At 40.3% G+C, this 24787-nt stretch overlaps 1 protein-coding gene and 1 long non-coding RNA gene across 4 annotated transcripts in view; both read left to right on the plus strand.

The window, feature by feature from the left end:
- The first annotated feature begins 1489 nt into the window (after window positions 1-1489).
- On the plus strand, window positions 1490-16918 carry LOC124871041. The gene is made up of 3 exons (XR_007038934.1): window positions 1490-1612; window positions 16502-16627; window positions 16707-16918. It is a non-coding gene; the product is annotated as an uncharacterized LOC124871041 (long non-coding RNA).
- Window positions 16919-21303: 4385 nt separating this feature from the next.
- Window positions 21304-24787, plus strand: part of tmtc4 (transmembrane O-mannosyltransferase targeting cadherins 4) — a 29958-nt gene continuing 26474 nt past the window's right edge. The window contains exons 1-3 of one of the 3 annotated variants that reach the window (XM_047370672.1): window positions 21304-21751; window positions 21883-22084; window positions 22209-22324. In XM_047370672.1, the coding sequence (XP_047226628.1) occupies window positions 21923-22084; window positions 22209-22324 (278 nt within the window). In that variant the 5' untranslated portion in view covers window positions 21304-21751; window positions 21883-21922. Of the gene's footprint in view, window positions 22085-22208; window positions 22325-24787 lie in introns of all 3 variants that reach the window. The other 2 variants (XM_047370670.1, XM_047370671.1) reach the window with 2 other exon arrangements.

A 24787-nucleotide genomic window follows, 5' to 3' on the forward strand; every position in this document is an offset into this window, starting at 1 on the left:
ATCCGCCCTTAGAGTGGGCCTCGGATGCTAATCAGGGCTGTGTGTTGGTTCGATCCTGCTCAGCACACCTGCCAAATAACCGATGGATGCTGTCAAAAAATAAATAAACAAAAGATTGAAAAAAGTATTTGCACCCATTAAACTTTTCCCCATTTTCTCACTTTACAAACTCAAACTTGATTGTATTTTATTGTGATTTTATGTAATAGAGCAACAAAAAGTAATACATAATTGTTAAGCAGAAGGAAAAATATCTGAAAAGTAAAAAATCTGCAAAGTGTTGCATGCATGTGTATTATCCCCCATGAGTCAATATTCAGTCCAACTTTCCTTTCCCTTTAATTATAGCTGCAAGTCTTGAAATGTCTCTACAGGCTTTGTACATCTGGAGCAGGGCTCTCAAACTCAGGTCTTTGAGGGCTGGGGTCCTGCACCTTAGGATGTCTCTTCTTCAACACACCTCAGTGACACAATTATATCATTGTCAGGGTTCTGCAGAACCTGATTTGATGCTGAGGAAATAGTCAACCCAGTCAGATTCACCCATTTGGTTCAGCTGTGTAAAAGCAGCGATTGAAGTTTGAGATCCATTTTTCATTCATTTTTCTTAGCTATATGGCTCCAGCCCAGTCAAATTCAATGTAGAACATCTTTCAAAAATACATTTTCAAGTCTTACTTTAGATTCTTAATCAAATTTAGGTCGGGACTTTGACTGTGCCATTCTAATTTCTGAATATGCTTTGATCTAAATCATTTGTGTCCATACTTTTCTGCTCTGTGGGCCAAAATCATCAAATTGTTTGTACTTGGCCAAAGAAATAAAAAGCTTGTTTAACATTAAAAATAAACAATTTTGGTTTGAGATTTTTCATTTTTACTTGTTCAACTAAAAAACTAAACATAAAATATTCTAATGAAATGAGCAAAGTATTTAGTATTTTGCAGTAAAGAGATTTGTAAATCAAGGTAGATCCAAAAAAAGGATCATGTGTGTTTGACTTATTAAACAAAAGGTGTACAAATTCATAGATTGTTTGAGTTTTTTGAGTATGTTTTCTGTTTTCTTGGGCTATCAGCATCAAGAGCTAGATAAATGGGTCATTCTTTCCGACTTGCTGTATTTATCCAAGTTTAATAAATGAATGAACCCATGTCTGATTTTGGTCCTCTTTGCAATTAAACTCAAAGCAAAAGGCATGATTAGACTGAAAAGATTTTAATTTGCTTGTGGTAATCTCAACCCCAAACATTTATTAATGTGTTCGTCTGAGTCAATTGTCTGTGTTGGCAGGCAACATTTGTATCATTCTTGAATTGTAGGCAGAGGCCAGCCAATAGCAGACTGAGGGCCTCAAATGCCCCATGGACCACACTTAATCCAATTTGACTGTAGCTTTGACTTAACACTGAGAGTGATTGTCTTGCTAAAAGCGGAACCTTTCCTAGTCACAAGTCTTTTGCATGCTCTAACAGGTTTTCCTCCAAGGATGCCCAGTATGTAGCTTCATCTAATCTCCCATCAACTCTGACCAGCTTCCCTGTCCCTGCTCAAGAAACCACAACACCATGCTGCCACCACCATACATCACCGTGGGGATGCTGTGTTCAGGGTAATGTATTATTAGTTTACTGCCACACATAGTCTTTTGCACTTATGACCAAAAGCTCAGTGACCTGATCAAAGCACATTCTTGTATGTTTACTGTGTTCCCTGCACAGCTTGTGGCAAACTGAAAACAAGACTTGCAGGAGTGACATACTCTTTCACAAAGCTCTGTGAGATGTCCACACCTTTGAATATAACCTAACCCTACTTTAAACATCTACCCAACTTTCTCCCTGACCTGCTTTCTATGTTCCTTGGTCTTTGTGATGCTGTTTGTTCACTAATGTTCTCTTACTAACCTCTGTGGCCTTCACAGAACAATTGGATTTATACTGAGATTAAATTACTAACCTGTGGAGACATTTAATAATTATGTGACTTCTGAAGGAAAATGGTCGCACTGGGTTTTAGAATGGGGGTATCAGAGTAAAGCAGCATTCAACACACCACATTTTAGATTTTAATTAGTAAAAATCATATCCTTTTCCTTCCATTTCACAATAAACGGTGTTTCTTCGAAATACTGGTTTGACCTTGAAAGTGGTTCTGTGCTTGAAGTCAGAAGAACATAACTACAAATGCTTACTACCTAAATTAGGGCAAAACCAAAAGAATACCTGACACAAACATATTTCAACATTATCACACCTAACTTCTCTGAACTTGTCCAATTCTTTTTAGCTTCAGGTACAATGTCATCCGGCTGTCAGATGCATGTTGGCTTTTCTGACATGTACTGTGGCTTGACACATTATCATCCTTGCTCAGCTGTCACTGGCATGCCTGCCCTGCCCTGGCCTCTGAAAAGGTCGTGCCCATATGGACAAACATTGGTGGCCCACTGTTGGCAGTGGCTTGCTGCGAGTTCCATTTACAGAGATGGTTACAGCTGTCTCCTCTGCTTAGATAAACTGTAATACCAACCTGTCCATAACAGCCTCTGACGATGACTGAGGCTTGCGACAAATCATAAATTTGATGTATTTTAGTGCAGGATCACACTGTGATGTTTCAAGGTAAATGGATGTTAAAGCGAATTCATATTTAAAATGTTTGTGGCAGATGTTCACAGCTGTTTCCAAAAGTTGTCTGTTGATAGAGAAGTGTGTCATTGCTTAGCAGGATATTGGCATGTAATGGCTCGGACAATTACTTTGGCCTGAAGGCTGAACATTTGCTCTTGGCAGGAAGTCTAGAAAAGTCAGATCTCTGGTCAGGATATTACCTTTTCAGGAACTACTAATCACTAAGTCCAAATGCAGGATCAAAAAGTCAGTTTGATATAGATTTGTTTTATGTTTACTGTCAAATGTGGCACAGTTGTTGCATTGTGTTAATAAATAGGGATAACGTATTATTCTCATACTGCAAACGTTTTATATATTTTTCTAAAGACATGTCTGAATACTGAGCAAATTCAAAATGCAAGCCATGAAATAAATCATGTCAAATTGTTTTGTCGCGGATATTTTCCATTCTTTAAGCTTTCACAGAAGACCACAGTCATTAATAACAGTACAGGTAGTACAAAACATTTTGTGATGTTTTATTTCTAAATGCATTTGCACAAGGTGAGGGAATTCAGAAATAAAAGGCAAAAAGGCAAGGAAATAAAAAGAACATGGTCAAATTTGGGTCCAGATTAAATGTTTTATTACACACAATGCACTTTTTCCTGTCTTGCTATGTATATTTGGCATATTTAAAATTTTGTTTTACATGGGTTTAGATGTGAAGAAGGTATTTTTGCAAAGAGTATAAGGATGAAGGATTCCACATTTACAGTGTGCTACTGCTTCAGGTCAGAGTATGTTACTTTTGCTGTGATTGCACCATTTCTTACACGCTTAAAAACAGCCTGACCCTCTGGAGATGAAAGTTCAGTACACTATAAATAGTGTATGAGTGCCTTATTGAACAAATAATAAGCAGCTGAATTTATCAGACTATAAAGCCATCTAAGCTCCTCCAAACATACTGAAGTGAATTAATCTTCAATATGTTCTCAGCAGTTCTTGGGGAGTGGAAATTCTTTGTCCGTAGGGACAAATGCTGTGATCAGGACCAGGAAAAATACCTGGGACCGCTTCAGGACAGTTGCATAAGAGTTTATACATATACATATTTAGTGGATGTTCTTGCCACTTGGGAAACTGTGTTTATTCTCAAAGATTTTCTCACAGTGCAACCTGAAAGGCATTAATTCATCCTTCCTTGAGCCTCACATCGTATTAGCTTTGGAACAAAGTGAAGAATAACATTGAACTTCCTTTGACTGCCTTTAATCTATTTTAGGCCTTTCTGTTGACTTACATCTCCATTATACACATAACAAAGATGTTAGAGTCGTACTGAATCCCTTGGGTAATGAATAGCATTAAAAGGGCCTGTTGCTACCTCTGGCTATAGAAACTGATGCTTGTTGAGGAATTAGTGTAGAGTTGATTTCATGCGCCCCGCTGCCTAAAATAGCCCTTCCTCAGGAATGCGACGTACATGATGTGAAAAACATCTGTGGCCCTGTGTGAACCGTCCCTTGGGTTGGACGGATACTGCCTCTAGAGTGTGTGTCAGTCCATGCACACAGTAGTACGTCAAGGCAGAGATGTAGTTCTGTTACACAGCTGGTGTGTGTTGGAGCTCCTCAGGGTGTGTTTCTGTATACTGTATTTGTGTGAGCCTGCATGCTTCGCCGGGGGCATGTGTACGTATGCGCAACCATGTGGGTGTCTGTGTGCAAGTCCCCAGCCACTTCCAAGCATTACTCCGCTGAACTCTCTCTCCTCCAGCGCTGTCATAAGACAATATGACAGAGTGTCAATCACAAAGTGGCCTGAGGTACCGATGCGACAAGAGGGTTTTTTGGCAGAACGCTTCTGTGAGCAACGCCAGGAAGAGGGCAACAGCAGGGGCTGGAGTACAAAACAAATGTTTAAACCGCACAGCGAGGTCCACCCCCCCGGCCTCTCAATCCATCCATCGCCCTGGTTGAAATCCTGACCCTTGTTATATGAAGCAAAATGTTTTCCCATGCATTGAGAGAAACACTTCTGGCATCAAGCGGGTGATCCAGTTCAATCCCATCGCCAGGCCCAGAGGCCTACAGTAGACTGGCTGGGTGCTGCCACTCTAACACTCCATCCGTGATGTGTTATGATGGCTCCATCACATTGTGAGCCAGTGCTACAGACACCTGTAGATGTATTTGGTCAAGCTGATGAAATTTGACAAGACTTGATCTTTGTCTGAAGAGGTGCTGGATAACTTCAGGGGGAGTTTCATTTGTGGACAAATTACAGCTAAGATGTAATGTGAGAATGCCAGCTTTGGTAATTTGAGCCTGCGAGTGCAACACCAGAACCATTTTAAAAACAAGCCTCAAAACATTAAACGGGCGTCCTACGCAGAAACATTACAGAGCCTCGCAAAGCTTTAAGCAGACAAAAAAAGGATGAATTAAGATAAACTGCCAGTTATCTTAAAATACAGCTCACTACATAGGATTAGCTACCAAAACAAAGAACTTAACTGCAGCTTCTGCTATCTTATTAGACGTTACACCCACAATCAATACTACCTCACCATCGCATGGAATAAGGTTATTGTGAATAAATTACACACATGTGGACTTGAATTTGGTGCTGGAATTAGGAAACTTCTTATGGCTGGATTTTCGTTTCACTTCGCATTTGTACACTATTTTGTGTTGTCCTATCACAGTAAAACACAGTGACCTTTCTGGTTTTAACACAACAAAATGAGAAAGAAGTGCAAAGGGTATGAGTATGTTTGCAATATGCTGTAATAATGATGGCAGTAACAAAATTTCCCAGCGATCCACATCTTTTGCACACCTAGTCCTCCTATTCAGTAGTATCTTTGCAGGACATCCACACTCTGTTAGATAACATAAAACCATCTTCAAGCAAAACTTTTAACAGGCACCGCTCTCTTTAACATTCCTACAGAGTATGGTGAATTTACAATGTTATTTTGCTGATCCCTACCATGGGCTTTGATGGAGTTGATTACTTCAAGATTATTAACAGGCTTCATGGTTTGAAGGGCACTTAGTGTGCAGTTTCACAATGGTTGAAATAAAAAGCAAATGCTTGAAAGGTACCTCTCTCCAATTAAAGTCAGATAAAACAGAATGCCAGACCACTGCTTCTGAAATTTTGATTCAGTCTTTTTATACTCCGCAGCTCAGTCAAGCCTAAAAGGTTTTTATTTACTGTCTTTAGTAAAATGATCATATTTAGATACCTATACTAAACAGCTGGTTCAGAATGGAACACCAACATGGAAAACAGTGACACTTTCTAGGGAATTACAATCGAGGGAATGGGTTTTATCCGCTGGTCAGATTTCTGGCATGACTAGAAGATAAAAAGCACAGTTAGAAAAACCCCAAAGCGATTACAGCTGTACATTTAAAGCATAGGGTCCTAACAAGCATAATTAAAAATAGTCAGAATATTTAGAACAAACAAAAGGATTTTAGGTCCAGCTATTGACTGTGTGACCTATCATAATCGGCCTGTTTTCCAGCGCTTTCTAAACTCTGGTGTGAGAATCTGCTGAAACAACTATTAGTTGTGCACTCCTCAAATCTAACCTTTATGTCTCTGGTAGTAAAAAAAAATGTTGAGTTGTTGATGAGACCAAAATAAAACGTTTTGGCCTCATGCAAATCACTGTGTGGTGAAAAATTTATAAATCCTGCACATTACTCTGAAAATGCCATGGGAGTGAATGCATTCTGTTGAGGAAATGCTTTTCTTCAGCAGAGACTTAAAAGGTCATTGATAATAATAAAAAGAATGCAGACAAATACAAGAACAATTTAAAAAAATACCCTGTTAGAAGCTGCAAGAGACTTCAGTCTGGGACAGTTTCATATCATGGGATGTTCACAGATGCTCTCCATCTAAACTGAATGATCTTTTGCAAAGAAGAATGGGCAAAAAAATCCACCTCTTGATGTACAAATATGGTGGAGACATAACTCAAAGGATTTGATGTGATCGCAGCAAAAGGTGGTCCTGTATAGCATTGATTCATATGGTCTGAATCCAAATGCACAACGCATTTGTCAGATTTCTATTGCTAAACTGTGATCATTTTCTTACCACTTTAAGATTATGACACATGATGATCACATTAAATCCCAATAAAATACATTGGAGATTGTGGTAGTAATTTTGGCAGAATAAGAAACAGTTCAAGGGGTGCGAATATTTGCGAGTCACTGAAATCTCCAGATCAGCGACATGGGACATTTAAACCAAAACCTAGTAACTGTTCAAGAAAATCCACGCATAAATGTTGTCAGCTCAAATTCAGCTATGAATAGATGTCTCTCCGAGCAGTTGTTTGATGATGGCTGGGGTGAGGAATGTCAGTATCCTATGGGTTTGCTTCTTGATGTGAAAGCTTCCATGATAGCAAACCATCGGTTTCCCCGGTTGTACTTTAGCTTCATGTGGAGAACAAAACATCTAAAAAGACACACTCAGGCAGATCCAGAATTCAGCTCAGTAATAAGGAGAGCTGTATGAAAAACCAAATTATATGATCGTAATAAGGTACTTAAGACTGAATAATATATTCACTTCATTTCAGTTCAGTTTGTTTATATAGCACCAATTCGCAACACATATCATCTCAAGGCACTTTACAATAAATTATGAATATGCTTTCACCATAACTAACAAGACTGAAGGGTAACGAAATGATATCAGGGACACAAACAGAAATCTTATTAGCAAATAATTAGAACTGGAAGATCTACAGATATGTCAAAGTGACATTTGTATGGTTCTTTAAAAGAAAAAAGTCTCTCCATTGGCAAGCCCTAAATGTGACAACAATGCTGAGGGATAAGTCAGCGTAACATGCCCAAACAGGACGGTTTAAAATAGAAGGAATTGCAATGACAAATTTCTTTTCCTGCATAGGATAATAATATTTTCTCTGACATACAGGAACTTTTCACCAGAAACAACCTGTCACACATTTTCTTTAAGAGACCCCTTATGCTGGGATACCTCAAGATGCTTACTTTGCACTAATGCATAATTATTATAATGTGTCATCTCTTTGCTTTTTTTCTGGAAAATGGATATTAGCCACCGTTGTGGCTTTTTAAGTGATAGTTGTTTTGCTCCTGCCTGCTGTGTTTCCCCTCATTATTGCAAGTTATTCTCCTGAACCTACTCTGTGAAGAGATTCTTCTCGTGCAGGTCACAGCAATCTGACAAGGAGCGTATTACTGTTAGCTTTCACAGCTAATTAAAGTGTAGATAGTTCGCTGTCAACGGACTTGACTGAATGGATGTTTCTCTTCTAGAAAAAAAAGATGTTGGGTGTAGGTTTTTGCACTTACACTCAGTGGAAGAGTCTGTGCATGTTGCATGTAAGAATATTTCTTTACTAGTCCATTGGCTGTGTCTCTAACAGTCCAGCTGCTTTTTATTTAACTGTTTGCCCAAATGAATGATTCCCCACTAGCAACAATATTTTAAATATTGAAAGTATAAACTCAAATTATACCACAGCCAGCATGTATTATGAGAAACTTTTGAAAGCAGTATCATTCCTTGTGCCCATTTCCTTTTTGTTTAGCATAATCTTCAATATGTGGATGTCAGCAAATGTTTATTTGAGAAGGCCGTGTCAACTGAGACTGTTGAAATGAAACAAATAATAGAGCAGAGTAAAAATATATCTAATGAAATATATGTTAGTTTCTTCTAAGTAATAAAAAAGTGCTGGGTGGTACTGTTTTTCTTTTAGGTCAACCTCTAATAACCTGCAGAAAAAAAATAATTATAATGGGAGTAAAATTTGCTAAATTATATGACAATATAGCATACTTTGAAGGGGAGCTGCTCCTGTCACAACTCTTGACAGCCAAACATCAGGAAGCCTTGCCCAAGCAATATTTGAGATACCATGGTCAGTAGTTTGTCTCCACCACCCTGTGTCAAGTCTCCTTGGAAACCAACTGCTATCACGGCTGATGGACAGCGGCGTTCCTCTCCACATCACTGTTTCAGATATAGGCACCACAGTCTTGGGTTAAAGGTTTCACACTTTATGCCACTTTCTCAAAAACAAAAATATAGCAGTCTTTTACTTGCAGTTGCATATTCAGCTTTTAATAATGCAGTCTGTAACACTGCTCTAAAACGTGCTAAGCTAACAGGCACAGCCTCTGTATCTAAGCACAGCACATTCCATGCGTACTCACTCGTTCAGCTGATGGCCAACTATGTTGCTGGCAAGGCACTTTGTCCCCCAAGCCTTCTTTCATACACCATTACAACTTATCCTGATCTATTGGCATTCTCTTGTACCTATATTTACATTCTTAGTTTGAAGTAATAAAGGAAGTAGTTCTTGAGTTGCCATGTTGTGTTGACGGTTAAAAAATAAATGAAACCTGTCAGTCTAGTCAACAACACTTGGTTACAAAAGCATTCGGGAAGCCTGAGCTATTTTTAAATCATTTATATGGCAGCATTTATGAAGAGTATATGTATGAACTGAAGTTGAAAAGGAAAATGACATGGTGACAGAGTAAAAGAGACGATATCAAGGATTTCAAGGCATTATGACAACACTGCCAATATTGGCCTTTGCTAAAAGGGCTCCTTTTGGTTCTTTAAAGCACAGTATGTAATTTTAGAAAACAACAACTTGACATTTTTTGTTTTCCCCCAAATATTGCTAAAGGTTTACCGTGTTCTCATAAGCTGGATGTATTGTTACTCTTATTGATAACCAATGATTTAATAGCTATCTAATAAAGTATTTTTTTTCAACTAGTGAATGAAAAAAGACCCTCTAGACATTAAATAACCACGTAAGAGCAATTATTTTCTAAAGTGTACTATGTATCATTACATAAATAAGAAAAAAAACATGACACATTAAGACAAAATATGCTATCAGTATTTACAGATATCTATTCACTCCTAATTAACAAATTGCTAATAATTTAAAACAATGTCATTTGATAATGATCTTTATCATTAATTGATTAATTGCATGTATATTCCTCATTTGTTCTTCTGGTTCTTAACAAATTCAATGGCCCTCAATCCTAAGTATCACCAACATCTGATTAGAATATACATTTTCAAGTCCTTAATGGAGTTATCAAGTTCATAAAACTTCAAAGTACATTTCCTAAATAATGAGAAGAAAGAAACAAGACTAAAATTACACACTATCAGTGTGAAATAGCATTTTATACAGCATAAAAATTTAGTTCAAAAACCCCTTTACTTATTTGGAAATGTTCACTTGATTTCATGTGGCTGTTTGTGACAAATGGCAAAGCATATTAGCAAATTTTAAATATAGGTTGGCTGGTGGATCTTTGTATGACCTTTTAAAAACAGAGGCCTCTGATGAAGCGTGTGGAGGTATTTAAAAAGCATTTGATTTTCGATGTTGAGTCCTGGAGGCTCGACTCAGTTATGTGAGGATTTGGAATCAGCACCTTTGAGGTAAATATTTCAAAAACAAGCATTTCAGCTTCGTCAGATCAGTATTGTCTTTAAGGATAAGTTTGGAGCTTGTGATGTTAAGAAACGTCTGATCAGGAAAGGTGAGGCATACAAAATGGGTAGTCTCTTTTAAAGATGTTTTAGACAAGTGATTACTCAGAACCTGGTTTAAAGTCAATTAAACTTCACTCACCTTTGCTGTAAATGCCTGTTTCACCTTTGGTGACTTCACAAAAATAGTAACATTTTGCTGAAACACTTTGGAGAGCAGGGAGGAGGGAATCTAGACTGTTGTTAGCAAACGGAACAAGAAATTCATTTCATATGAGCTGAAGAAGAATTACAGCCAATGCAAATGTGCACTATACGAGCAAATTAGTAAAACTGTGGGCCTGATACTATTTAGTGTGCAAAATAACTCACGTGGTTCAAGTACCAAAGATTCTAATAAAACAATTGTAGCTAATGTTTTTTTTTATGTTACCATTTTGCCTTAGTCAATCATTTTTGAAGTAGAACTGAACTTTTTTTCAGTTCAGGCAGTTATCCGGCCTGATAAAAAAAACTCCCTTTTGAACAGGAAGAAACCTCCAGCAGAACCAGACTCAGTGTGAGCGGCCATCTGCCACAACCGACTGGGGGTTTGAGAGAACAGAGCAGAGACACAAAGAGAACAAAGAAGCACTGATCCAGGAGTACTTTCTATAGGAAAGAAAAGTAAAACATTAATGGTTATAGCTCTTTTGGTGGCTTCATCTATGAGAGAAAGACAGCTAAGCAGATTAACTCTGAGCCAGTTTTCAAGTCTAGAGTATGAAAGAGAGCACATACAGTTAGTCACAGTAGAAGCTCACCCAGTAGCTATGTCTAGGAGAGACAGGGTTAAACACTGAAAGACAGGACGTGTATCATCTGTATAAGGTGAACTTTAAGTTGTTGGCAGCAGCAGCTTGGTCGATGTTCCCCTCCAGGAAGGTGCCACAGCTAAACACAGAGCCAGGTCAGATGTAGCTTCTAGAAAGAGAAAGAACAGAGAGAGAACATAGAGTTAAAAGCAGAAATAACGGCAAATAACACAAAATTGGAGAGTAGTGTGAGTGTAGCAGAGAGAGTGAAAGTGGTCATTATGTTCTCCAGCAGTCTAAGCCTATAGCAGCATAATTACAGATATAATTCAGGGTCACCTAAGGCACTCTAACTATAAGCTTTATCAAAAAGGAAAGTTTTAAGCCTAGCCTTAAAAGTAGACAGGGTGTCTGCCTCACGGACTAATACTGGGAACTGGTTCCACAGGAGAGGAGCCTGATAACTAAAGGATCTGTCTCCCATTCTACTTTTAGAGGAACCATCAGCAAACCTGTTGTCTGAGAACAAAGTGCTCTGTTAGGAATATATGGAACAATCAGATCTCTGATGTATGATGGAGCTAGATCATTAAGGGCTTTATATGTGAGGAGGAGAATTTTAAATTATATTCTGGATTTAACAGGGAGCCAATGAAGGGAAGCTAAAATAGGAGAAATATGATCTCTCTTTTTAATTTTCATCAGAACTCTTGCTGCAGCATTTTGTATCAACTGAAGGCTTTTAACTGCATTTTGTGGACATCCTGATAGTAAAGAATTACAATAGTCCAGCCTTGAAGTAACAAATGCAAGGACTAGTTTTTCAGCAGGGTAGGAGGGTAGGAACGTAGACCGACCGATAAATCAAGAGCTTCGCTTTTCAGCTCACCTCTCTTCACCACAACGACCGACACAGCGTTCCCATTACTGCGGCAGCCGCATCGATCAGTCTGTTGATCTCCCACTCCATTCTCCCCTCATTCGTAAACAAGACACCAAGATACTTGAATTCCTCCACTTGAGGCAGGAACTCCCCTCCAACCTGAAGAGGATAAGCCACCCTTTTCCAGTCAAGAACCATGGCCTCGGACTTGGAGGAGCTGATCTTCATCCCAGCTGATGGGGCGATTCACACTCGGCTGGGAACCACCCCAGTGCATGCTGTAGGTCTTGGCTAGAGGGAGACAGCAGGACCACGTCATCTGCAAAAAGAAGAGACAAAATCCACTGGTCCTCAAACCAGACCCCCTCCGGCCCTTGGCTGCGCCTAGAAATCCTGTCCATAAAAGTTATGAACAGGACCGGTGACAAAGGGCAGCCCTGCCGGAGTCCAACATGAACCGGGAACAGGTCTGACTTAGTGCCAGCAATGCGGACCAAACTCCTGCTCCGCTTGTACAGAGACCAAATGGCCCCTAATAAAGGGCTCCCGACTCCCCCATACTCCTGGAGTACCCCCCTCAGGGCACCACAAGGGACTGGGGTAAATCCCAACACAAGACGGCTGAGCTGGGGGGCAACAAGCAAACCCACCAGCTCGCCGCCTCTCCCCACAGGCCACTCCAGAGTAGAAGAGAGTCCAGCCTCTCTATAAGAGCTGGGTTCCAGAGCCCATGCTGTGTGTGGAGGCGAGCCCGACTATTTTTAGTCAATATCTCTCGACCTCCCACACAAGCTCAGGCTCTTTCCCCCCCAGCGATGTGACATTCCATGTCCCTAGAGCCAGCCCAAGCATCCGGAGATCGGGCTGTTGAGGTCTCCACCTTCGTCCGCTGCCCGATCCTCTTTACACCAGTCTCTCATGGTTCCCCGTGCTTGGGCCCACTGGGGGGTCCCGCGAGGAGCAATCCGGCTACCAGGTGCTCTCCGACGAGTTCCGACCCCAGGCCTGGCTCCAGGGTGGGACCCCGGCTGTGCCGTACCGGGTGACGTCAGGTGTGGTCTTCAAGAAGGCATCTTGAACCGCTCTTGGTCTGACCCGTCTCCCAGAGCCTGTTTGCCATGGGAGACCCTACCAGGGGCATTTAAGCACCAGACAACATGGCCTCTAGGATCATTCGAGCATTCAAACTCCTCCACCACATTAAGGTGGCGGTTCAAGGTGGGGAGGATATTTCAAATTTTGGCAATTTTCTGGAGGTGAAAGAAGGAAATCCTAGAAACTTCTTTAATATGGGATTTAAATGACATTTCCTGGTTAGAAAAAACACCAAGGTTTTTTACTTCATTACCAGAGCTCAGTTAGTGCCGTCCAAAATTAATTGATTGACCAAGGTCCAAAGACGACAACTTCTGTCTTGTCTTAATTTTAGGCAGAAAATTTAGAGTCATCCAAGTTTTTATGTCTTATAGACATGCCTGTAGTCTAACTGGTTGGACTCATCAGGATTCATAGATAAATAAGGCTGAGTATCATCAGCATAACAGTGAAAATGTATCCCATGCTGCCTGATACTTTTACCTTTTGGAAGCATATATACACTGCTAAAAAAATAAAGGGAACACTTAAACAACACAAAATAACTCCAAGTAAATCAAACTTCTGCAAAATCAAACTGTCCACTTAGGAAGCAACACTGATTGACAATCAATTTCACAGCTGTTGTGCAAATGGAATAGACAACAGGGGGAAATCTTTGGCGATTAGCAAGACACACTCAATAAAGGAGTGGTTCTGCAGGTAGGGACCACAGACCACTTCTCAGTACCTATGCTTTCTGGCTGATGTTTTGGTCACTTTTGAATATTTGTGGTGCTTTCACACTTGTGGTAGCATGAGATGGACTCTACAACCCACACAAGTGGCTCAGGTAGTGCAGCTCATCCAGGATGGCACATCAATGCGAGCTGAGGCAAGAAGGTTTGCTGTGTCTGTCAGCGTAGTGTCCAGAGCCTGGAGGCGCTACCAGGAGACAGGCCAGTACCCCAGGAGACATGGAAGAAGCCATAGGAGGGCAACAACCCAGCATCAGGACCGCTACCTCCGCCTTTGTGCAAGGAGGAACAGGAGGAGCACTGCCAGAGCCCTACAAAATGACCTTCAGCATGCCACAAATGTGCATGTGTCTGCACAAACGGTTAGAAACCGACTCCATGAGGATGGTATGAGGGCTCGAGGTCCACAAATGGGGGTTGTGCTCACAGCCCAACACCATGCAGAACGCTTGGCATTTGCCAGAGAACACCAGGATTGGCAAATTCGCCACTGGCGCCCTGTGGTCTTCACAGATGAAAGCAGGATCGCACTGAGCAGACGTGACAGAGTCTGGAGACACTGTGGAGAGCGATCTGCTGCCTGCAACATCCTTCAGCATGACCGGTTTGGCAGTGGGTCAGTAATGGTGTGGGGTGGCATTTCTTTGGACTGCCATTAGGTACCGAGATGAGATCCTCAGACCCCTTGTGAGACCATATGCTGGTGAGGTTGGCCCTGGGTTCCTCCTAATGCAGGACAATGCTAGACCTCATGTGGCTGGAGTGTGTCAGCAGTTCCTGCAAGATGAAGACATTGAAGCTATGGACTGGCCCGGCAAATTCCCCAGACCTGAATCCGATTGAGCACATCTGGGACATCATGTCTTGCTCCATCCACCAACGTCACGTTGCACCACAGACTGTCCAGAAGTTGGTGGATGCTTTAGTCCAGGTCTGGGAAGTGATCCCTCAGGAGACCATCCACCGTCTCATCAGGAGCATGTCCAGGTGTTGTAGGGAGGTCATACAGGCACGTGGAGGCCACACACAATACTGAGCCTCATTTTGACTTGTTTTAAGGACATTACATCAAAGTTGGATCAGCCTGTAGTGTGTTTTTCCACTTTAATTTTGTGTGTGACTCCAAATCCAGGCCTCCATTGGTTAATACATTTGATTTCCATTGATGAGTTTTGTGTGAATTTGTTGTCAGCACATTCAACTTTGTACAGAACAAAGTATTCAATGAGAATATTTTATTCATTCAGATCTAGGATGTGTTATTTGAGTGTTCCCTTTATTTTTTTGAGCAGTGTAGTAAAGAGAATTGGCCCAACCACTGGATTTTGAAGATTAATTATCATTTACATGAACAAACTGGAATCTGTCAGACAAATAAGATTTAAACCAGCCTAGTGCTGTTCCCCTGATCCCTACAGCATGTTCCAGCCTTTCTAAGAAAATATTGTGATCAACAGTATCAAATGCAGCACTGAGATCTAACAGAACAAGTTCAGAGTTTTGACGAACTAATAAATTAAACTAATAGTGTCTTAGAAAGAAGAACTGCTCCATTGAAAGTGGGATGGATGCTGTCTCTCCGGATCAGACTAGGTTTTCCCAAAAATGTTTGCCAATTATCAATGCGGAGCACAGGAAGAGTCATTATCCATAAATGAAGAAAACATTGATCAGTAGTGAACCTTTCCAGAGTTGGCCGGCCTGCTAAAATTACTCCAAGAGGGCATTGAGGACTCCCAGGAGGTCACAAAAGAACCGGGAACAACATGACTTATGATTCAACACTAAGAAAGAGACTGGAAAATGGCATCCATGAGACAGTTCCAAGGCTGAAACCAAAATGACCTGCAATCACAGATGTGTATCTGCATGATGTTATGCATTGTCCTGCTCCACATGACTGACTGATGTTATATTTGTAATAATGAGGTTTATAGCTGTTTAAAGAGCATGCATTTAACCTATCTTGTGATGTGCTATTAAATAAATTTTCCTGGCAGTGAAGCTGTTGCTTTTCAGTATCACTTGGCAATTAAGGAAACATTTATGGCATAGAGAATTTCCTGAAAGAATAGTGCTTGATTTGACCCTAAAGACTACACCATGCAGGTTTTGATTTATACATTGCTTTGCAAAAGCATTCATAGCATTGCTTTGTCTTTTCTATACTTTGTCATTTTACAATCATAAACTTTAATGTATTTTAATGGACTTTTACATGATGAACCAGCACTGAGTAGTGCACATTGGGAAGTGGAAGGAAAAGGATACAGTCATAAGTTCAGTAGTTGGAGACGGACCAAGATGCAGACTTGAGTGATGATACAGCATAGTAGCCTTTATTTTAATAATAAATGAAGCCACAAGCTCATGGAACTCAAGAGACAACAGGACACTGAGCATGGCCAGAGAAACACACAGACCAATGGAAGATTCAAGCGACAAGGGAGCTGACAACAGGAACTTAAATACAAATGAGATGAAACAGAGTGTAATTAACAGAAAACACGAAACAGGTGTGGATCATAACATATACGGGGTTTAATTTGGGGGTTTTAAATAATGGGGGATTTAAATAATAAAAATGTGAAAAACATGATGTGAATTTGGATTCAGTCTCCTTTGATACCCATAAATAAAATCTGATTTCCATGAATGAAATGTGACACAACTGAGTGGTGTCAGCATAAACAAGATCTTGTGTGTAATTTAAATTCAAAATGAGTGCAGTTAGAGCAGATTACAGAACAAACAGCTGTCATATTCCTGGAGGTGTTTGTTATTATCTCTCTCCCTCCTTCCTTACCTACGCAGCACTCTACCCTCTGGAGATGGTCTTCTGTTGTGAGCTGCACACCTGTAGCTGATCTGCTCATTACATACAGAATTTTTGGGATTCAACTACAGAACTCCAATGCCTGAGCATACATTTTGGTTGAGGTAATCAAGCCTCCTAATTGCTCTTCTCAGTGAAAAAATTACTCTTTGTTAATTCCAACTCTCTCTTTGTGCTCCCTAGATGTTTTGGGATTCAGCTCTCCAGTGCAAACCTCAAGATCTTTGACTCTTTCTTGGAATACAAACTCACCTGGAATCTCACCTTCTAACCCATCTATCATCTCCCCTCAAAAGAATAAGAGAGAACCAAGCACATTCCAACCTGTCTGTCCTTGGTCCTCTCTGTTAGGTCATAGAACAGGGTTAGGTAATGAAGTAGGCAGGGGTTATTGAACAATTTTCCAAGATTTGAACAACTCACTGTACTGTTCAATCTATCATAAAAAATAGAGAACAACTGCATCCCAAGCAATGAGGGCATTAGTCAGAGAAAACCTATTAAAGACAGGAAAAGGTTCACCTTCAAGCAGGAAAAGAGACCCCAAACATACAGGCAGAGCTACAATGAAATGGTTTAGGCTTAGTTAAAGTCAAAATCCATTTGGGAATTTATAGCATTTATCGTCCTAGAAATCGAGGCTAGGAGGCGCTCTTCATCTAGTTAGACTGAGCTTCAGCTATTTTGCAAAAACAAATAGGCTAAATATTTGCTGGTAGAAACACACCAAAATAACTGGAGCTATACTTACAGTGAAAGGTAGTTATAGAGGATTAAGCATATCACAATTTTCATTTGTTCATTTTTTTATAAAAGCTTTTATCTTTTTCTTTCCATTTTAATATTATGCACTTCTTTTTGTTGATCTACCACACAAACTCTTAACGAAATAGACTGAAGTTTGTGATGGTAATGTATAAAATGTGGAAAACATCAAGGATTATCAACACTTTTACACTGCACTCTCCAAACGTAGATGTAATTAGTCAACAGTTCATTAATAAACAACACTTTGCAGGTTTTCCCGTGGGTGTCGCCAATTGTCATCAGAGAAAAGCAAAAACAGCAGCAACTGTAGCCAATAGTTAATGATGAAAAACACATGCAGGCTGTATCATTTATCCCATAATGTTGCATGATGCTTCGTCATTTTATTCACTTTCATGCCATTTGAACCTGACCTTTCCCCTCTCCTGTGATTCTGTGTGAGACTGCACACAATCAATGTCTGTCACCTTCAGCGTCATCAGAAAAACAGTCGACCCTCTGTGACACTGGTCTCCATTGGCAGCCCTGTCTCCCTGGAGTTGGGCAACTGGAGGTTTCAAAGGCAGTATGACACACCACCTCGTTATTATACCCTCTGACCCACCCTCACCATTCCACTGGAAGTGATGCTAATAAAATTAATACCAGCTGACTTACATGGGTTGAGATCCAGGGAATAAAATCCATACTTCATGCATTTTGCATGTGTTGGTAATTAGCCAATTCTGGGGTTCCTAAATGCTCCAGCCAAAATATCCATGTGCCTTGATACAGAAAAGAATACACATCTGACAGCATTTTAATATCAAGCGAAATGATAACAAGACAGATTCAAGAGAAGCTGAGGTAAACCTTGATCCTCTTCAATGATCTTAATATATCCTTAAAGCTTCACCAAACTGGTAGCACTCATAAAAATTGTCTGATCACATCCCAAGAGTGATGTTATGAAGCATAGCTTTAATTATGTGCGCTTTCGTGTTGAATAAGTGTTTCGTTCTCTAACCATCCTTGAGAAGGTCTGAGAATGTGCCCCAGAACATCTTTTCCCCCTCCAGGCCCCTGGCTCTGACCATTAGGGAGATTCCTTGTCTTCCCTAAGCAATGACAGGTGAAATGGAGCACAAAATCCCACAGTCTGCCATGGGCTCTCCACAGCCTCAACACCTAACTCTTAGAGACATTACTCGTTTCATTTTTTTATTCAGTCTGAAATGTATGAATGGCAACACCTTAACAATATTCAAGATTTTAAAAAAAAGACTTTATAAATATGACTTTTCTGCTGGTGCATGTGAAATCATCTAACTAAAATTGCAAAGGGTTTCAAGACAAAATAAAACATAACTATGTTTTACTTGCACAACACATGAGGAAACTTAAAGTTAGCTTGAAATTACTATCTTGTTCAATGCCTTTAAGCTGGTATAGGGTCCCATTATGTGATTTTTCTTTCACATAAACCTTGTAATACATTCCAACTAATAAGATCTTCTACAACTGTGGAAGGGCGTTTTTTTCAAAGCTGCTGTGTTTTCTCAAACTACAAATGACTAGGGGTAACTGTACAGAAAAATCACAGTGTGGCACATTTTTTGTTAGAGGAAACAAATTGGTCCATTACTATCAGCGAGTCTGCTGCCGGTATTTGTGTTCCAGTTGCTTTATTGACAATTATGCTACTGTTTGCACCATCGCCTAAAATATACCTTGTATTTGCGATACCAGATATAAGTTTCAAGACTTTTCTATAATTATGTAAAGCAAGTATACCCAGAAATGAATTAGTTATGTGTTTTTTCCATTCCAGTTAACAACTTATTTGATTTATTTGAAGAACAAAATCCATTGACAAAAATAGTCCTTATGCTCTGCCTAGGAATTATTTCCTCATTGGAAGTAACAGATTATCTTCAGGATTTAACAACAATGTCTCATTTGAAAAATAATGCATGTCATTTTGTTTCAAAGGAGAATATTCTCTGTTGCTGCTTTCAGAGAAAATATATTGTAAAGCAACAATTGTGACTATTTTTCTTGATAAAAGGCCATTTATGTGCAATTCAGTTAACTTACATTTATTGTGACCACTAAAAAGGCTGAACAAGCCACAGATAATTTGTTGAACAGTTCATGACAAAATAAACATTTCATATCAAGCAATTTTTTGTGGTTTTGGATCACAAATGTAAATATAAATGTAAATTGAGGGGACATAAACTTACCCAGAATTACAACTGTTAAAATGTTTTAGTTGTCTGGCTGTTTAACCTAGACAAATGATATTGGTTTTATTTAAAAGTTCTTCTAGCACTCTTTCAGTTTAGGTTATTTGTTTTACAATATACAACACTTTTGAGAAATTTACCAACATGCCTAAAATAAAGAAAAATGCCAGATTTTTTTTTTACATTATTTAACTGTCAACAAAGTGGAACAGAACAGAATCCTTATCAAATAAAAACTCTCCCTCTCTTGTCCCACTCACAGGCAGCCGAGTCCTCAAACAGCAGTCCCTTCTAGCTGCAGTGAGAGCCTGTTGTGCAACAATAGCTTTGTTTGGCTATGAATAACTATTAATAAGTGTCGAAACCAATTATTAACAAAGTTAATAATTTGAATCAAAATGAATATGAGGAATTAATAGCCAAACAGCTCTCAGTCTCTGTCAGTTATTGCTCTATAAATACCTGCCTGGTGAGGTGTGGTATCATAGAATAATAGATGAAGGACTGAAATCGCACTCTTCTCAAACAGCAACCACTACACACATATACAGAATAAACACAAATTATCTCCAAAGTACAAGAATTTATTTACAAAATATTTTAACTTCCAGGTAAAATACTTTAATTAACTAACTCTTTAACTAGGCTAATAACTTTCAAATAAACTACTAAAGTAAAAATAAAAATAGGAAAATTAAAGTACGAAAAAAAGGGAAACAAAACAATAAAACAGAAACCAAAAAATCAATGCAGTGATATCACATTTCAGTGTGAATAAGTATGTTTTAGGGGCCTAACCATGTAAAGAATAAGCCTGCAATTGCACATACAGTATCTGAGTACAACCCTAAGTGAAAATGTCCAAATTTTGCCCATAGTGTCAAAATGTGTTAACTCTTTTGGAAATGGAGCTCATCAGCGCTTCACAGGATGCCACTGGAATCCTCTTCCACTCCTCCCTGACGACACCATGGAACTGGTGGATGCTCCACAGATGCTTAATAGTGTTTGGGTCTGGAGACATGCTCGGCCACTCTAGCACCCTTTACTCTCAGTTTCTTTAGCAAGGCAGTGGTCATCTTGGGAATGTGTTTGGGGTTGTTATCATATTGGAAAACTGCCCTGCTGCCCAGTTTCCAAAGGGATGGAATACTTTAGTATGTCACAGTACATGCTGGCATTCATGGTTCCCTCAATGAACTGCAGCTCCCCACTGCCGGCAGCAATCATGCAACCCCAAACCATGCTTGACTGTAGGCAAGACATACTTGTCTCTGTACTCCTCACCACACATGTTCTTTCTTTTGCATCCTCTTTAGAAGAGGCTTCGTTCTATTAATAAATATTCAATGTATATATTTATTACCAAAATTATATAATTTTCTTAATAAATATATACATTCAGTTCATACTGAAAAAAATTGAATATTTATTTATTTATTTCAGTAAATAGAATGTATGAGTGCTGTCAACATTGCTGCAGAGGTTGAAGGGGTTGGGGGAGTGTCTGTATGGTTGTCGTCCCAGATTTATAATTTGGATGTTTTTTTTCACTTTGTTGACTTTTTTTAAATCTCAGTCTGCATATTCGTCTTCTAATCTTTGATAAGCGCCTTGTCATCTTTTTGAACCTTTACCTTTAAATAACGGTAATTATTTTTGAAGTAATTTCATTTTCTAAATATTTATTCATTTAAATCACACGTGCACGTTTATTTGCTCTTCTGCAGACGACGTCCTCCCACGTACTTCATTTGCGGCAAATAATTGGCTGAAATTGAACACGTGACGTCTACGCTGAAGAGGAAGTTTTGTATCTTGAACGTGTGTATTTGTTTACAGCTGAGAGCTCTCCAGCTGAATCTTTCCCGGAATATTTCTAATGACTAATTATCCCTGTTTTTGACTAAATACCTATCGAGCAATACTCAAGTTGTGTCCGCGTATGTGGCAAGTTTTATGACGTGCTCTAACGGACGTAGCACCTGCTAATAAGGACGTGCTAAATTTAGCACTATTAGCTTGCAGATATATTAAGGTACCCTTGACTTAAGACCGTCAAGAAGCATCGGCAGCGTAACTCTACCATTCGCAACAAACTGGTTTTGCACAGCTGCGGCTGTGTAGGAAGCTGCAGTGAGACGTTCATTCGTCATCTCGCTGGCAGCGAAGCTAACATGAGGGTGAAACAAAACACTGTGACCTGTCAGAGCCTGTCTCTGCAAAGACAAGGTATGAATGCATAATAGGTTGAAAGGCTGAGTTTACTTTGTGCATCGGTTAGAAGTATTTGAAGAGCATTCATAGCAGGTGACTTGTTATAGCTGCTGTGACTCTGCTTGCACCCATCCTCTTGGTCCCAGGGAGATGATGGTGACAGAATGAACAAAGAGCCCATGAATTATGGCACTGAGCGAAGTTTACTGGGATCGCCACATCCCGCTGCCAAAGCTTGGTCCAGTCCAAGCCAAGGTCACCGTCGCCGTGTTGGCGCTCCTGTGCTTCATTAACAGTTATGACGGAGAATTTGTGTTTGATGATTCTGAAGCAATTGTCAACAACAAGGTCAGTTTTCCTCTTTTTAAAACCCACACTTAACATGATGGTTCTGCTGGATTGCAAATGTTGCTGTTATGTGTCATGAGTGTTGCTAGAAACTATTTTTATTTTATTTGTCTTTGCATTGTAGGACCTGAAGTCAGCAACACCTTTGAGCAACATCTGGAGAAATGACTTTTGGGGAAGTAATCTGAGTAGCAACTCCAGCCACAAATCCTACCGACCGCTCACTGTCCTCACATTCAGGTAATGAGTCAGGCTTTCTGTCTTGCACCTGTGCACTTGAATTCTTACCTGCTGTATTGTTAATAATTTAACAGAATGTCACAATATAGTTCTTATCAGCACTGTAATTAGAGAAACATTGCAATGAGGACAAACTAAACTGACATAACATCTAGTGTAATTCCTATACAGAAAACCTTAAATTACTAGTTAATATCAACAAGTCCAAGTGTCATAAATAGAGGATTGTATTTGACTGGAGGGGTCAGCTATCATGCAGAACAAAGACGTTCTTTCTGTTTGTTGTCTGACTCAACAACATCCCTGATCTCAATTATATTTATTCAGTTTAGTTAAGGTGTCAACTTTTTATTGTATCTCATCCACCTGAAATGGTTTTCCAAAGAGTATTTAAACTTCCCGCAAGTTCATTGAGAGACGGCCTAAGGTTAATATTTCAGCCATCACAGCAAAAAGCTGCTACTTTAAGCAATCTAAAATATATATATCAGAATCAGCTTTATTGCCAAGTTCGTACATACAAACAAGGAATTTGACTCCGGTACACTTTGCTCTTTGGTTTTGTTTTTGCATTAAAGAATATACAAATTTACAATGTACAAATATACACACATATAATAAAAAGGTGCATTTGCAACATCTGTATGCTGTTGTTTTGTACTTTATTGAATGTTCAACAGAGAAACAGCCTGGGGGAAGAAACTGTCTCTGTGGCGGCTGGTTTTAGTGAACAGTGCTCTGTAGCGGCGGCCTGAAGGTAAAACTCTAAACAGTTTATGTGCAGGGTGTGTGGGGTCTGCAGAGATTTTAGCAGCTCTTTTCCTGACCCTTGACCTGTATAAGTCCTGGATGGAGGGAAGGTCAGCTCTGATTATTCTCTCTGCAGTCCTGATTATTCGTTGCAGTCTGCACCTGTCCTGTTTTGTGGATGAGCCAAACCACACTGAGATGGATGAAGACAGGACAGATTGAATGATGGCAGTGTAGAAGATGACCAACAGCTCCTGTGGAAGGTTGAACTTCTTGAGTTGCCTCAGGAAGTACAGTCTCTGCTGGGCCTTCTTTCGAACAGTGTCTATGTGTGAAGACCATCTCAGGTCCTCAGAGATGGTGGTTCCTAAGAACCTGAAGTGGTCCATGGCCGATAGTGTTGTTGAGGATGGTGAGGGGGGTGTATTGGGGTGGTGTTCTCTGCAAGTCCACCACCATTTCCACAGTCTTGAGTGGGTTCAGTTCAAGGTAGTTCTGACAGCACCAGTGGACCAGCCAATCCACCTGCTGTCTGTATGCAGACTCATCACCATCCTGGATCAGTCCAATGACAGTGGTGTCATCTGCAAACTTAAGGAGTTTCACGGACGAGTCCGATGAGGTGCAGTCATTTGTGTACAGGGAGAAGAGGAGTGGGGATAGAACACACCCCTGGGGGGCACCAGTACTTATTGATCTGGATCGGGAGAAGATGCTCCCCAGTCTCACCTGCTGCTGTCGGTCCGTCAGGAAGCTGACAGGTGGAGGCTGGGACGTTGACCTGGTGAGCTTCTGGTGGAGGATGTCTGGTATGATGGTGTTGAAGGCCGAGCTGAAGTCTACAAACAGGATCCTGGCGTACGTCCCTGGGTGGTCGAGGTGTTGCTGGATGAAGTGTAGACCTAAGTTAACAGCATCATCTGCCGACCTGTTTGCTCGGTAAGCAAACTGCAGGGGGTCCAGCAGGGGGCCTGTGATGTCTTTCAGGTGCTTCAACACCAGCCGCTCAAAGGATTTCATGACCACAGACGTCAGGGCTACAGGCCTGTAGTCATTTAATCCTACGATGGTGGGTTTCTTGCGAACCGGGATGATGGTGGATCGTTTGAGGCAGGAGGGGACCTCACATTTCTCCAGTCACTTGTGGAAGATCCTTGTGAAGATCGGGGCGAGTTGATTTTCACAGGCTTTCAGGCATGATGGGGAGACGTTATCAGGTCCAACAGCTTTCTTTGTTTTCATGCGCTGAAAGATCCTATTTACATCTTCCTCGGAGATCTTTAGTGCAGTCAGAGGATCTGAAGGTAGGGGTTTGGTTGTTTTACGGGTTAAATTTGTTCCTGAATGGGATGTGGAGGAGATGATTTGAGGTGTGAATGGCTTCTGCAGTAGAAGCCATTCAGACAGTTGGCCAGGAGACGACTCTGTTCAGGATGGGTGGGGGGGCTCCTGTAGGCAGTCAGGTTTCTCAGACCAGTCCATACAGCTGAAGTGTCACCAGTAGAAAGGCTGTTCTTCAGCTTCTCACTGTAGCTTCTCTTGGCTGCTTTGATCTCTTTTGTAAGTCTGTTCCTGGCCTGCCTGTACCGAGGCGGTCCTCATGTGTACTGTATATATATATATATATAATCTTCTCTGCCACTCTGTTAGGTCCTTATACTACTTGATGATCTGTTTCTTTTCAGTTAATTCAACAGACAGTTGCTCCGGGTC

This window comes from Girardinichthys multiradiatus, chromosome 7, assembly GCF_021462225.1.
Source record: "Girardinichthys multiradiatus isolate DD_20200921_A chromosome 7, DD_fGirMul_XY1, whole genome shotgun sequence".
NCBI lineage: Eukaryota > Metazoa > Chordata > Actinopteri > Cyprinodontiformes > Goodeidae > Girardinichthys > Girardinichthys multiradiatus.